We start from the raw sequence: 13,685 nt of genomic DNA, 5'->3' as shown, positions 1-13,685 counted from the left end.
GTATAAAGCCCTACACACTCACTAAATACTGAAACAAAGCTGAAAACTAATTGTCCATCCTTGGTTTGAAAAAATGTGCCCTTATGCAGTCATGTTTTTTTACAGCACTGTCTTCACAGAAACAGCAGCTGATGTTCAATATGGGCAGAGCTTCATTCTGCCCCTTTAATTCGTCATTGTTACAGTTTACTAAGTGCAATCCTTCACCCCCTTCAATACCAAAGCTAGAGAAGAAAATCAATAATGCAGCATGTTTATGCTCTTATTTAAATTCACATCTTGACACCTAAGAGAGAGATTATCTGCTTGGCACCGCTTCATTATCGAGCAAAGAAATAAAACTGACTTCCTGGAACTGCAATTAGTAAACAACGCCATGGAAACAACCTTGCATAGCGCCTGGTGAACAGCCACTACAGCATATCAGTTGAGGTATATTGTTTTGCTGCTGCAAAGCAACATTGCATGATTTAATGTTTGTTGGCATTACAATCTCTCTGATGTTCCACAAATGTTAGAATCAATCATGTCAACAGTACATTTAGAAATAGTTATGAAACTAATAGGCTATATTAGTTCATTTTAGGAACATTTAAAATAAAAATAAATTTAAATATTTATAAGGCCATATATGACTTCAGCATAAGGAGCTGAACGTACAGAAGTGCTACAAGAAACTTTTTATTTGCATGTCATGCTGTGCAGACTCTCTGTCTGCACTGATGAAAATTCACTTACCCAGTCTAAATGCTCAGACTGTCTGAAATGACAGGCAGCTGGAACTGTCTGCAGATTATTTAATCTCATAGTGATTTTGTAGACCCTCATAGACTGTTTAGAGGATGACATTTGACCCCCAGATGGTCTGGCAATGACAAATATAATTCACATTCATGACAGGACTTGTAGTTTCACAAAATATGCTTTAGGCGTACTAATCTACAGGCAAAATAAATATGATTAAAATGTCATGACAAGAAAAAACAAATCTCAAGAGTTTGTTGAAGAAATTATGTTACAATACAGGAAAACAAAACAAAATCCAATATCCAAATAACAGAAATTGTTTATTTAAAAAACACTAAAATATTATTGCAATCTTATACAAGACTCTGTAGAGTCACAACGACTGAAGAAAAAACAAAATGGAGACCCATTCAGTTTCTTTACAGTTTTTTTTTTTATTTTTTACATGACTTCAATAAAATAAAATAATCTTAAAGACATCAAATTCATGTTGACCCTGGGATAATCTGCATTTAAACACTAAATAATTAATTTGCTTTTTGTGCATTCTGTCAGATTTGGGTCAAGACTCTTGGTTGTCCGTGCGTCTCCTCAACACACCGAGGACGATCACAAACAACATTGGAGTCGCAACCACAGCAACAGCAATGGCGACCTGGAAAAATAGCATCAACATAATCAATACTACAGTGCAGTTACAGTTACCCAAAACATATTCTTCAAATGTACTTCTGCATTTGACATTTTTAGGATAACATTTTCATTTTAAAATGCAACATGGCAACTTGCTGTAAACAGATCAAGTTTCATGTCATTAGCAGATTGAACCAACCTTAACAACTGCAGCAACGTAGCACTTTTCAAATGATCGCAAAAACACTTTGAACAGAGCGAGGCTGCAGGGTAAGTATGAATCTGCATTGTCTGAGTCTCTGCATCTGAAAGGAGGAAAAATACACTTAAAATAACTTTAATGTGACAAATACATGTTTATTAGCCTTTGCTAACCTTTTGTACAATGTGCTGAGAAGCAAATTCTTGTCTGCCAGGTACAGCTCAGATAGGCCAAGCTCAATCAGTACAGGAAGCGGCAGTCTGTCCTCAGCAAGCAAGCCAAGGCTGTACCAACCCTTAAGAGATTAAAAGTACAACTTAAACAGAAATATTCACGTTTAAATAAAAAAAAAAAACACACAAAAAGAAAGAAAGAAAATCAAAAACAAGACCTGTGGGTTGTTCCTTAAGGCCGCCAGTGAATACATGTGTGCAGCAGAGGAGAGGTCTTTCTCCTTGCTGTCTGACCCTTCATACAACAGGTCACCCATCCTTATAAAGGCTGGAGGAAGAACAAGAACGCAGGTCAGTTACAGGAAATGGTCTAGAAGCGATTGAACATAAAAGTGGTGACGCACCATAAGAGTGTGGTTTCTGACTCTGGATTGTGAGATTGTAATATCGCCACATGCAATGTGTAGCGTAAGCGGGATCCAGGAAACCAGCCTAGAACAGAAAAATTTTTCAATTGTGACTCAATTTTAAAATCTACATTATACATTTAAGAGATGCAACTCACCGCATTTTGGTCACAAAGGTACGCCACATTGAACTGTGCAGGAGAATAGCCCGATTCAGCTGCCATCATATAAAATACCAAAGATATGAACCTGTTTGATAAACAAAATGTCATTTTGGTTTAAATACATGTTTGACGTATCGAGTTTGAAAAGAGAACGTACGTGTCGCTCTTCAGGTAGGAGTCCAGCGCTTTGCGTAGGACGCTGCCCAAGTAACCGTTCTGCTCAGCTGTCCACTTCACCCAGCTACAGGTTTTTGGAGAACACAGTCAGCAAGTCAAACGTGCAAACATAAACAGTGGTAATGCACAGAGGCGTGCATGAAGTGTGATTAAAAAAAGTGGAAGTAGCTAACGAAACGGCATCTGATGGACGTCTCTCGACGTATCCGGGAATCCCTGTTGCCCAGATGTCAGCTAGGAAAACCGCTGCGCGCAAGTGTCCTCGTTCTGCAGACTTCAGGTAGTACTTGTAGGCCACATGCTGATGGACACACAAATTATTCCCCACTGAATGATCTGAAGCTTTTATATTAGAGTTCAAGGAATGTATCCCTTGGCATGTTTGTGAACCTGGTCTGCAGGTTTTCCTGGATACAGGCCCTGTGAGTACAAGATACCGAGGTTCAAAGGGGCATCTGGAGAACCAAGGAGATCGGCCTTTTCCCACAACACCACCGCCTGCTGGTAATCCTTCTCAAACTGCTCATAGTACCAGGCCAGGGCGTTGACTGCAGGAACAAAACCCTGATGGAAGCATTGTAAAATAAAACATGGTGAGGATGAACACTGAATAGATTTATAGCTATGAAGTTAACATGCTAATCACTACATTGCCATTAAAAATGGGCAATTAAAACATAATTATATAAAACCTGCTCCATTGCTTTCTTGAGGAATGTGACACCTTTTGGAACGTCCTTCTCAACTCCTTGACCCTACAAAGAAAAACAACCTGCTATAAGAAGATCACTATTCTTTAAAACAAAAAAGCCAGCATTTTTAATGTATAAGGATTTAAATCTTACCAGCAGTAATACTATTGCATAGTCATACATTGACACTGGGTTCTCCAGCTGAACGGCTCCTCTTCTGTAATGCTTCACAGCCTCTTCAATGTTTGGAGACAATCCTTGCTGACCCCAGAAGAGCATCCGGGCGAGAGCTTGCTGCAGGACAACGGTTATTTTTTGTAAATGTTTGACTCCGTCTTCAAAGCTGTAGTTGATAACTTTTGCAAAAATATGTTTTTCACATTTGTTAAAACTATCACTATGTTGGGGAAGTACAATATGAGACAGATAATCTGAAAAAAAAAATTAAATGATAAAATCGATCTCCTCTGATTCCTCCCACTCGTCCTGGTGCTGTCTGTAGAAATACAGATGAGAGTACTTCTGCATGAATTTATGATAGAATTGATAGAAAAAAGAGGAGTACATTTCAGCCAAAGGAACTTAGAGAAATTTTTAGATTAATCTCGGAAATTTTCAAGAAAAAAACGTGGAAATTTTCAAAAACTTTCAAAAATGAAATATTTTTGCCTTTTGGACATTTTCTGAGTTTTAAAAGTTGGATAATTGGTAAGGTTTTTTTTTTTATCAAATTGTTGAGTTTTGAAACTTGGAAATGTCCAAGTTTCAAACTCAAAAAATGTTTTGTTTTTTTCTAGTAAATTTCTGAGATTAATCTAAAAATTTCTCAGTTTTTTTCTATCATATTTTCGAGTTTTGAAATACCAAAATTAAAAAATATATATCTTCCCAGAACATTTTTGCAATTAATCTCAAAATTTCTGAGATTTTCTATCAAATTTGTGACTTTTGAAACTCATAAATTGTTTTCTAGAAGATTTTTGGTGAAAATTTTCTCCCCTCACCTCCCACATTTTTTCCTATCTACAATAGCCCTGATTTGCTGTCGTAACTTTCGGCTATTTCTGGAGCATGACAGAAATCTCACACATGCAGCTAGATGAATAAAAGATTCAGCAGCAGCAAGAAGAAAGTGGGGAATCTGGTGCAACTGATGATGTTGGGCATAGTCCACCCCTGATCTCCATATCACTGAAAAGATCAAAGCCTCACAGATCGCCTAAATCCTCACAAAAATCCAAATGAACTCCCCCCGATCCTTAAAAGAACAGGGCCAGATAAAAGCCGTGTACCTCAGCGTCAGCTGCCCCTCTACGGGCCTGAAGCTTCAGCCATTGAAAGATGTGATGGTCCTCACTGGTCTGACGGTTCAAAGCCTCATCGTCGTTCAGATATACAGCCTCCACAAACGTCTCAAAAGGAAATGAAAAGCAGAAGACATGTTAAGGTGAAACACTTTGATTTTCTTTTCAACAGTTTCTTCCACAAAACGCTGCGCTGGGGTTATGAATTAAACATGAAGAACTGTTCCAAACACCTTCTTTATCATACAGTAATCTCTCCTATATTACAGAGCACAGAGTGCAGGAATCATATTGATGACATTAAACTGGATGCTGATCCCTCAAGTGAAAGGAAATTTTTAGAAGCATATTCTGCCTCAGCTCACAATGAGACGCAGAACCCTGCAAAAGTGTCCACGCCTTTTGGACTTCTCCATGTTTTCAGCCACAATAAAACAGCAAACTTCATTTTATAAAAAATTATCTGCTATTTTAAAAATACTTTACAAGTACAAATCTAAAAAGTGTGACATGCAATGATATTCAATTCCTTTATTATACTTTACACCACTATGGCGTGAAAGTATAATAAGACAGATAATGTGAAGGTGGGGAAAAAAAACAAACAAAAAAATCGAGCTCCTCTGTCTCCCACTTGTGGTCCTTATGCTGACCTGCAGGAATACGCCACTGGTCAGAAACAACCAATGAGAGCCAGGAGGAGGGGCTTTATGGAGGACCAAAACTGACATAATAATAAATAAAATAATAAATATATAAATAAAATAATAAATATATATCCAACATAATAATAAATAAAAGAATCAATATAAAAATAAAAGTAGAAATATATAAATAAAAGAATAAATATATATCCAACAAAATAATAAATTAAAGAATCAATATAAAAATAAAAGTAGAAATATATAAATAAAAGAATCAATATAAAAATAAAAGTAGAAATATATAAATAAAAGAATAAATATAAAAATAAAAGTAGAAATGTATAAATAAGAGAATATATATACTACATAATAATAAATGAAACAATAAATATATAAATAAAAGAATAAATATATTTTTTGATAAGAAATAAAAGCATAAATATATACTTTGCTTTGATTTTTTTTGCTTCTCCCTTTTCCGTTTGCTGTATTTCCATTTGCTGTATTTATTTCTGTATTATTTGCTCGCTGCATCGTTATGTTAATGAGGTGGGCTGCCTTCTATGTCCAGCTCTCTATTGGTCAATAAACAGGAAAGTGAACGATCCGTGTGCAGATCGATTGTGAATGCCTGAATACTTGGCGCTTTCGGCCTCAGTTCAACAGTCCTCGGGAAACCTGACTGAAAAATTCACGAATACTCATTATCTTAAGGACACAATAAAAGGTAAGGCTAATAACAGTATTTAAGTTTTAGATAGCTGTTATTACTCATTGTCAATTCACCATTCTCTCACTCTGTATAAAATAAACAGACTCCGATCGAAGAGTAAACCAGCTAGTAGCAGCTTTAGCCACAGTTAAGAAAAATATACACCGCTGCATGTCAGTGTTGTAACGTTAAAAGGTTCACTTTCTGTATCAACTTTAGTAAAACAGCAAGTGTTAGCCGTGTCATTGTCAATTTACCATTCTCCAACTGTATTCAAAGGAACCAGCCTTCGATTGGAAAGTAAACCAGCTAGCAGTAGCTTTAGCCACAGTTAGGAAACATACACGTACACCGCTGCCTTTCGGTGCTGTGTTGTCAAGTTTTACAAAAATCACTTACATCTTCCAACACTGTTGTTTAGAAAAGCATTTTAAATATTGATTTAAGCCCTATCTGCCAAATAATTTACATATTCTGATGTGATTCATAATTTCTCCATTTGTTTTGTTGTCCATCTTTCTCAACAGTAGCCGACCTAACAACCTACCATATCTGGGATGGTCTTGTTCTTCTGTCCATGACAGGTTCAGTCAATCAGCTGTGGGACATCTGCTGCCTAGTCAAACTATCATGGGCTCTTGATTTAAAAGGAGAAACCAGAACAGAGCCTCTCTGCTCCTGCAAGTCACACTTCTTGGATGAACAGTCACTACTGCTAGCAACTGTTAGAAATGAAATCTTTGTGCATCTATTCTGTAGTTAATATCTATATGTATCTATTAATAAATGAATTGATGTGTAGAGTTCTATAAAAAACTATTGTTAATAGCTTCTCTTGAGTAATCTACATATGTGCAACTTTTACACTTAAATTGCTTCTTTTTGTAAATTTTACACATCTGGCAACAAAGTATGTGGACGAGAGGAAATGTTAAAATTAAAGCTGCCATTGTGGACCAAATACATAAGGTTTGTGGCTGTTTCTTTAAAACATCTATTTAATAATTATATTAAACACTACATGGTTACTACATTACACAAACATAATTACCACAGTTAATCATTTAAGTCATTGATAGAGAAAATTTAGTTACAAAAGACATATCAATTTTATGTACTCAGTTTACAACTTAAGACATCCATGTACGGTCCTTGGCGGGTGCCGGTCTGCAGTGAACTGGTGGATGACGGAGGCAATGGTACACTGTAATGAGCAGTTTGAAGCAGAAGTCCCACCATGTGGGTTTTCCCACCTCAGCACAAACTTCATGCACTTTGTTTCTACAGGCCCCACAGCAGAATCAAGTGTAACCTGTTAAAAGGGATATGAAGTTGTTCCTATGTTATCAATTTTCTACTGCCAAGTCTACAACCACAGGAAAACAAAGTATAAGAAACTTAACCTTCTAATCATAACATTTGATAAATATTCATTGGAGAAATGTGAAGTTAATGAGCTTTTATATAGATAGATAGATAGATAGATAGATAGATAGATAGATAGATAGATAGATAGATAGATAGACAGAGAGAGAGAGAGAGAATCACATTTCTCTAATGAAATGTTTGTTTCTATCTATCTATCTAAAACAGCATCTTCCTCCTCATGTCTTGATTGCAGCAAGAGTTTAACTTCTCAGGACGTGGTGGAGTAGCGGGTGTTTGGCATAACTGTCAAGTTTTGGACATGTGGCTACAGGTAATGTCTCTACTGAGCGGGTGGTGAAACTAGCGTAAATGAGGAGGGTTTAATACGATCACGCATTTTCCATGACGGGTGGCAACCCCAGTCTATACTATAAAAATGTGATTAAGATTAGACCCTAAATACGTTCTATTTCCAAAACAGAAAGGCTACTAATGTTAGCCAGTTAACAAATTACTATTGCTAGCCTAGCATATTAACTAACAGCTAGAAAAAAACCAAAACACGTACCTTCGTAGTCAAACTGGTATCAGTCAGCGAGGAATTTGTCCAGTTTAGATTATGTATAGATAGTGGATGTTAAACGGATGTTGTTTGACGTCTTGTGAAAAGGGTCTATAAGGCTCTCTCCGAAGAGGACCACAGAGCAGGCATTCACAATCGATCTGCACACGGATCGTTCGCTTTCCTGTTTATTGACCAATACAGCTGGACATAGAAGGCAGCCCACCTCATTAACATAACGATGCAGCCCACCTCATTAACATAACGATGCAGCGAGCAAATAATACAGAAATAAATACAGAAATAANATTTCCTTTGCTGTACATTTTATTTACTCTGGCGTTAGGTAAATGTGGCTTGAAGGAGAATAGCACTTAAATAAAAGTCCAACAAGGATATTCATTTAGACTTAAAAATAACTCACCCTGAATTACCATGATAGATATAATGTGTGTCATTAATGAAGGGAAAAAACTCAACCCAGACTTTAAGTTTAGGGTCTGGAAAGTATGTAGTTAAATTTGTTTCCCAATTATTCAATGAAAAAAAAAAAAAACTAACCTTAGTTAAGTAAAATAAAATTGTAATCAAAACTTTTGGAATTGTAATGATTCCTTTTTTTTTTAAACAAAACGTTTTGTTTAAAAAACTGGGTTTTTTTTTTTATTAAATAACTCATTTTTGTCTCGTGAACTTAAAAAGTTATTTGCCAAGCATAAACTTTATTTGCACACATCAGAAATCTTTTGTTGCGATTTAGGCCCTGCCCACGACGTCATGTGAGAATCACAAGCAAAACTTTGAATAACAAACAAAAGCTTTGAATAGCAAGTAAAGATTTGTGACATGTGCAAAAAAAGTTTGTTTTACCAATAATTTTTTCACATCATAAAACAAAAATTTGTGAATGTAAATTAAATAAGTTTTTTAAGCCAAACCTTTTTTTTTGCTTAAATAAATGTTACACTAAAAATGTTTTGATCACAATTTTATTTAATTGAGGTTATTTAGTTTTTTATAGAATAATTGTGAAACAAATTGAACCCCAAAGCAGAGGTCTCATTTTCTCTGAAATTAATATCATGTTGTGCTACGAACTGAAAAACATATTGGTTTAAACACAAGGGTAAAGAAATGGTAGTGTGGTTTAATATCATGTTCTGATCATGATTCATTATGTTTTGCTTTTTTTCAGTTCAAAGAAAAAACAAAAAAGAAAGGATCTGCTACAAGCAGCCAAAGGTGGTGGATTGTTGACCAACTGGGTCAAAACGAGGACTGTAAGTGTGAACAAAGAAATAAAGGTTCTTACCATGATCAACATGCAGTTTTCGGTAGTGAACAATATATTTAATATTACAAGGCAGCTGTTATGTTTTTATTATGTTAAGATGTAATAACTTAAGATGTATGACTTTACTTACCGCTTCTCTTTAAAAGTTAAGAAAAAGTTAACAAAAATAAACACAATTTCCCCAACGAGTCCAGTAAACGGCAAATATTTGGACGATACCCCACTGAGCAGACACCCATTCCCCGGAAACGTGTCGCTAGCTTAAACACGGACTTAACATCCGTTAAGTATATCTCACAATTTGTAATTTATCATTGTTTATTAAACTCTGAAAGCTCTGTGACTTTCTTAATATTCTCTCTTAAAACGCTGTTAGATGTGTCCTATTTTTGAGCACCTGCCCCTTTACTGGTCTCTGCACGGCCCTGGATGTTGTTGAACGTGGGGGAAGCCGGGGCGCCCGGAGTGAACCCACACCTACACGGAGAGACATTTCCCACCGTGCAGTCCTTCTTTTTAATATTAAAATGCCCATTTAAAAATAACACCAGCTCTTTTTCCAGTTCCTGTTGTTTCCAATTCTACAGGAACCTTTCCTGTTACGTCTTCAGATTTTTCAATGGATGAAGATGAGTACTGACGTTGTTGAACGTGGGGGAAGCCGGAGCGCCCGGAGTGAACCCACACCTACACGGAGAGATATTTCCCACCGTGCAGTCCTTCTTTTTAATATTAAAATGTCCAATTAACAATAGCACCTCTTGTTCCCATTCCCAATTACCCACCCCGTTTTATATCTAATTTACTAGAGATATAAGCCACTACTTTATCTCTACTCTTGATGGACTTCAGATCGATCTTTAAACTGACGGAGCGTTAACGTCTTTTTGATTCGCGTTAACGTCTTTTTGATTCGCCTCCACAGTGAAATCCGTTTCTTGGGCCTCTCTTTTTCACAATCATTATTCTGCTTTGCTGACTCTTCAACAGATTGAGGTTCATATTCCTGAGTTGGTGTTAGGATTATGTCTTCACTGACTGTAACCTCTGTCTGTGCAGGGGAGGTTCTCTGTTTGGGATCAGTTTGGATTGAAATCGTTTTTCGATCCGGTTCCGTCTGACTGCTGGTTTCAACCACGTTCATCTCGGTTTGGGTCGAAATAGTCTGTCGATCCGGTTTCGTCTGACTGCTGGTTTCAACCACATTCATCTCGGTTTGGGTCGAAATAGTTTGTCGATCCAGTTCCGTCTTACTGTTGGTTTCAACCACGTTCATCTCGGTTTGGGTCGAAATAGTTTGTCGATCCGGTTCCATCTGACTGCTGGTTTCAACCACGTTCATCTGGGTTTGCGTCGAAATAGTTTGTCGATCCGGTTCCGTCTGACTGCTGGTTTCAACCACGTTCATCTGGGTTTGCGTCGAAATTGTTCGACTCACTGGTTTTTTCTGATAACTGGTCTCCTGCACAGCCATGTCCATTTGAATTGAATCTGATTGATGGTGAAATGTTCTATGCTGTGCGTCTTCTCTTATGTCTCTCTGAATTTCAGGAGAAAACATCGAATTGCTGCGATGTCTTCTCTCTGATACGCCATTTCTCATCTGATCTTTCTGATATCGAAGCTGGGCATTTAATTTGCGATTTATGTCAAACATCTCATCGAGCTGTCTCATTAAATACTTCTGGACTCTGATATACTCCCTTTCAGAGTCCTTAAATTTTTCAAGACACGCACATTCTGATTTACTCGCTGCTTTACTTTCATTTTTCAAGGACGCTGCCTCATCACATTCCTTTGCTGGCATTGACACATTTTGTGTTTCCATATTTTCAGGAAAAAAACTTAAAGTTAAGTGAGGCTCTGAGTTGGGGCTCATTTTCCAAAAGTTCTTCATACTTCGGTTTTCATTCAGTGGACCGTTACTGTTGATGCCGTTGTCAGTAAAAAATGTTAGGCATAAACATAGGCTTCTTCTTGTTGAGCTTCATCTTTCGTTTTGGTTGTTCCCGTTCCTTCTGTGACTTTGCGATGGATTCGTTTTCGATGACCGGCTGTGATGGTTCCACTGGTTTCTCTGTACGACTTTTCATCTCGTTGGACTCGCTCTCAGGTGGCTCTTTTTGATCCACTGTCTCCAGTGGTCTGGTGATAGTTTTCTTTTCGGTCATCAATGAAGCATCCTGCTGTTCGATTGTTTCAGCAGACTTCTTTTGCTCCTGCAGCTCCAGCCAGACTGCAAATGGCACCTTCTTCTTCTTCCTGGGCTTGAGTGGCTTGGGTATTTGTAATTCTCTTTCAATGTCTTCGTAACTGACCTCTTCAACTCTGGGTTGGTCGGACTGCATTTTAATCTTGTCTTGTTCCAGGTTATAAAAACTTCTCTAAAAACTTAGCTATCCTAGGCTACTATATCTGTTTAAAATTGAGTGATAAAGTAAGTTATGCTACCAAATTGACATTAGTGAACGGGAATCTGTAAATGGCTAAGAGTTGATTGGTGGTTAGACTTGTATTTAGTCCAGCGTTAGGTAAATGCATCTTGAAGGTGAAAAGCACTTAAAAGTCCAACAAGGATATTCATTTAGAATTAAAAATAACTCGCCCTGAACTACCATGATTTATATAATGCATTCAATCAAGCTGCTCCTGTCCAATAAAGGTATGTCATTAATGGAAGGGAAAAAATTCAATACAGACTTTCAGTAAGTTTAGGGTCTGGTTCGCAGAGTATGCAGTTAAATTTGTTTCACAATTATTAATTAAAAAAAAAAACTTAGTTAAGTAAATTGTTATCAAAACATTTGGAATTGTAATCATTTCTTTTTTTAAAAAACTAAAAGTTTTGTTTAAAAAACTTTTTTTTAAATTAAATAACTCATTTTTGCCTCATGAACTTAAAAAGTTATTTGTAAAATATAAACTTTTATTTGCACACATCAGAAATCTTATGTTGCGATCTTTAGGCCCTGCCCACGACGTCATGTGAGAATCGCAAGCAAAACTTTGAATAACAAACAAAAACTTTGAATAGCAAGTAAAGATTTGTGACATGTGCAAAAAAAGTTTGTTTTACCAATAATTTTTTCACATCATAAAACAAAAATTTGTGAATGTAAATTAAATAAGTTTTTTAAGCCAAACCTTTTTTTTTGCTTAAATAAATGTTACACTAAAAATGTTTTGATCACAATTTTATTTAATTGAGGTTATTTAGTTTTTTATAGAATAATTGTGAAACAAATTGAACCCCAAAGCAGAGGTCTCATTTTCTCTGAAATTAATATTATGTTGATCTACGAACTGAAAAACATATTGGTTTAAACACAAGGGTAAAGAATTGGTAGTGTGGTTTAATATCATGTTCTGATCATGATTCATTATGTTTTGTTTTTTTCAGTTCAAAGATGCCACATAAAGAAAGATGTCAGAATCAAAAAGAAAGGATCTGCTACAAGCAGCCAAAGGTGGTGGATTGTTGACCAACTGGGTCAGAAAGAGGACTGCAGGTAAGAACAAAGAAATAAAGGTTCTCACCATGATCAACATGCAGTTTTTGGTAGTGAACAATATATTTAATATTACAAGGCAGCTGTTATGTTTTTATTATGTTAAGATGTAATAACTCTAGTTGTATATCTCACCATTTGTAATTTATCATTGTTTATTAAACTCTGAAAGATGTGTGACTTTCTTAATATTCTGTCCTAAAATGTGGCTAGATGTGCCCTTTTTTTGAGCACCTGCCCCTTTTCTGGTCTCTGCACGGCCCTGGTGTAGCTGCCCAGAGAATAAGAGACCTAACAAGCGATGGTCAGACGTTGACCTGGCTGCAGAGTCACATAGGCTGGCTGGGTCGGCTGTACACATTTCACACCTGTGGAGAAAAATATTAGAAATGAATCCATGAACTGTCTATTTAATGTCATCATGTTGTGTTTCTTTCTCACTGAGACTCACAGGATCCAGCAGCAGCAGCAGCAGCAGCAGAGCTACAGAGAGCATGTTGGTGTTGAAGGTGATCTGATGGAAGTTTCTCTTCTGCTGCTGCCACTGAGCCATTTATAGTTGAGTGTGTGGAGTTTCAGTTTGAACAAGGGGATGGCCAACGATAAGCACTTTACCCAATCAGAGGTATCGCTCCTGGTTTTGCTTTTAAAATCAAAGTTTATGCTGCTCTTTGAATTAAAATCAATCCTGCAGGAAAACATCAAGAACATGCACATTTACAGTCACATGTATCTGGTCTCTCATCTGTTTAATGCAGTGTTTCTCAACCTTTTTTGTGCCAGCGCCCCCCTAGCCCTTATCCAGGTCCCTCACCGCCCCCCACCAAAAAATTTGCAGGCTACTTTGCACTGACTATTATTTTATCATTAATATTACTATCACTATTGTAAATGTTTTGATTTTTATGCTTGTTTCTGTATTTATCATCAAGATCATTTCCCAGAGAACAAAAAAGCCATGGGAATATAAATTATTTTCACAGGCGTCTATGAAAAATTTAATGAACATTCAAGTTAAAATTGGTAGGCCAACAGCAGCCAATCAGAGTGGAAAAAAATATTCTTGTTCTTTGTCATTTTCTAGTTGTTAAATATTA

At 36.6% G+C, this 13,685-nt stretch overlaps 1 protein-coding gene across 1 annotated transcript in view; it reads right to left on the bottom strand.

Annotated features, from left to right (window-relative positions):
* Positions 1-1,051: 1,051 nt before the first annotated feature.
* LOC106935619 (protein sel-1 homolog 3) overlaps positions 1,052-13,685 on the bottom strand; it is a 26,841-nt gene continuing 14,207 nt past the window's right edge. The window contains exons 12-23 of the mRNA XM_015016170.1: positions 4,488-4,607; positions 3,349-3,489; positions 3,196-3,258; positions 2,894-3,067; positions 2,677-2,804; positions 2,484-2,567; positions 2,321-2,411; positions 2,160-2,247; positions 1,974-2,083; positions 1,756-1,877; positions 1,580-1,685; positions 1,052-1,402 (exon numbers count right to left, since the gene is read on the bottom strand). Of these exons, the coding sequence (XP_014871656.1) occupies positions 1,310-1,402; positions 1,580-1,685; positions 1,756-1,877; positions 1,974-2,083; positions 2,160-2,247; positions 2,321-2,411; positions 2,484-2,567; positions 2,677-2,804; positions 2,894-3,067; positions 3,196-3,258; positions 3,349-3,489; positions 4,488-4,607 (1,320 nt within the window). The 3' untranslated portion in view covers positions 1,052-1,309. The remainder of the gene's footprint in view (positions 1,403-1,579; positions 1,686-1,755; positions 1,878-1,973; positions 2,084-2,159; positions 2,248-2,320; positions 2,412-2,483; positions 2,568-2,676; positions 2,805-2,893; positions 3,068-3,195; positions 3,259-3,348; positions 3,490-4,487; positions 4,608-13,685) is intronic.

This window comes from Poecilia latipinna, unplaced genomic scaffold, assembly GCF_001443285.1.
Source record: "Poecilia latipinna isolate Pla-1442-1.1 unplaced genomic scaffold, P_latipinna-1.0 Scaffold1988, whole genome shotgun sequence".
Classification (NCBI taxonomy): Eukaryota; Metazoa; Chordata; class Actinopteri; order Cyprinodontiformes; family Poeciliidae; genus Poecilia; species Poecilia latipinna.
Note: the sequence above shows the minus strand (reverse complement) of the source record. Positions and strands in the feature narration are given on the sequence as shown.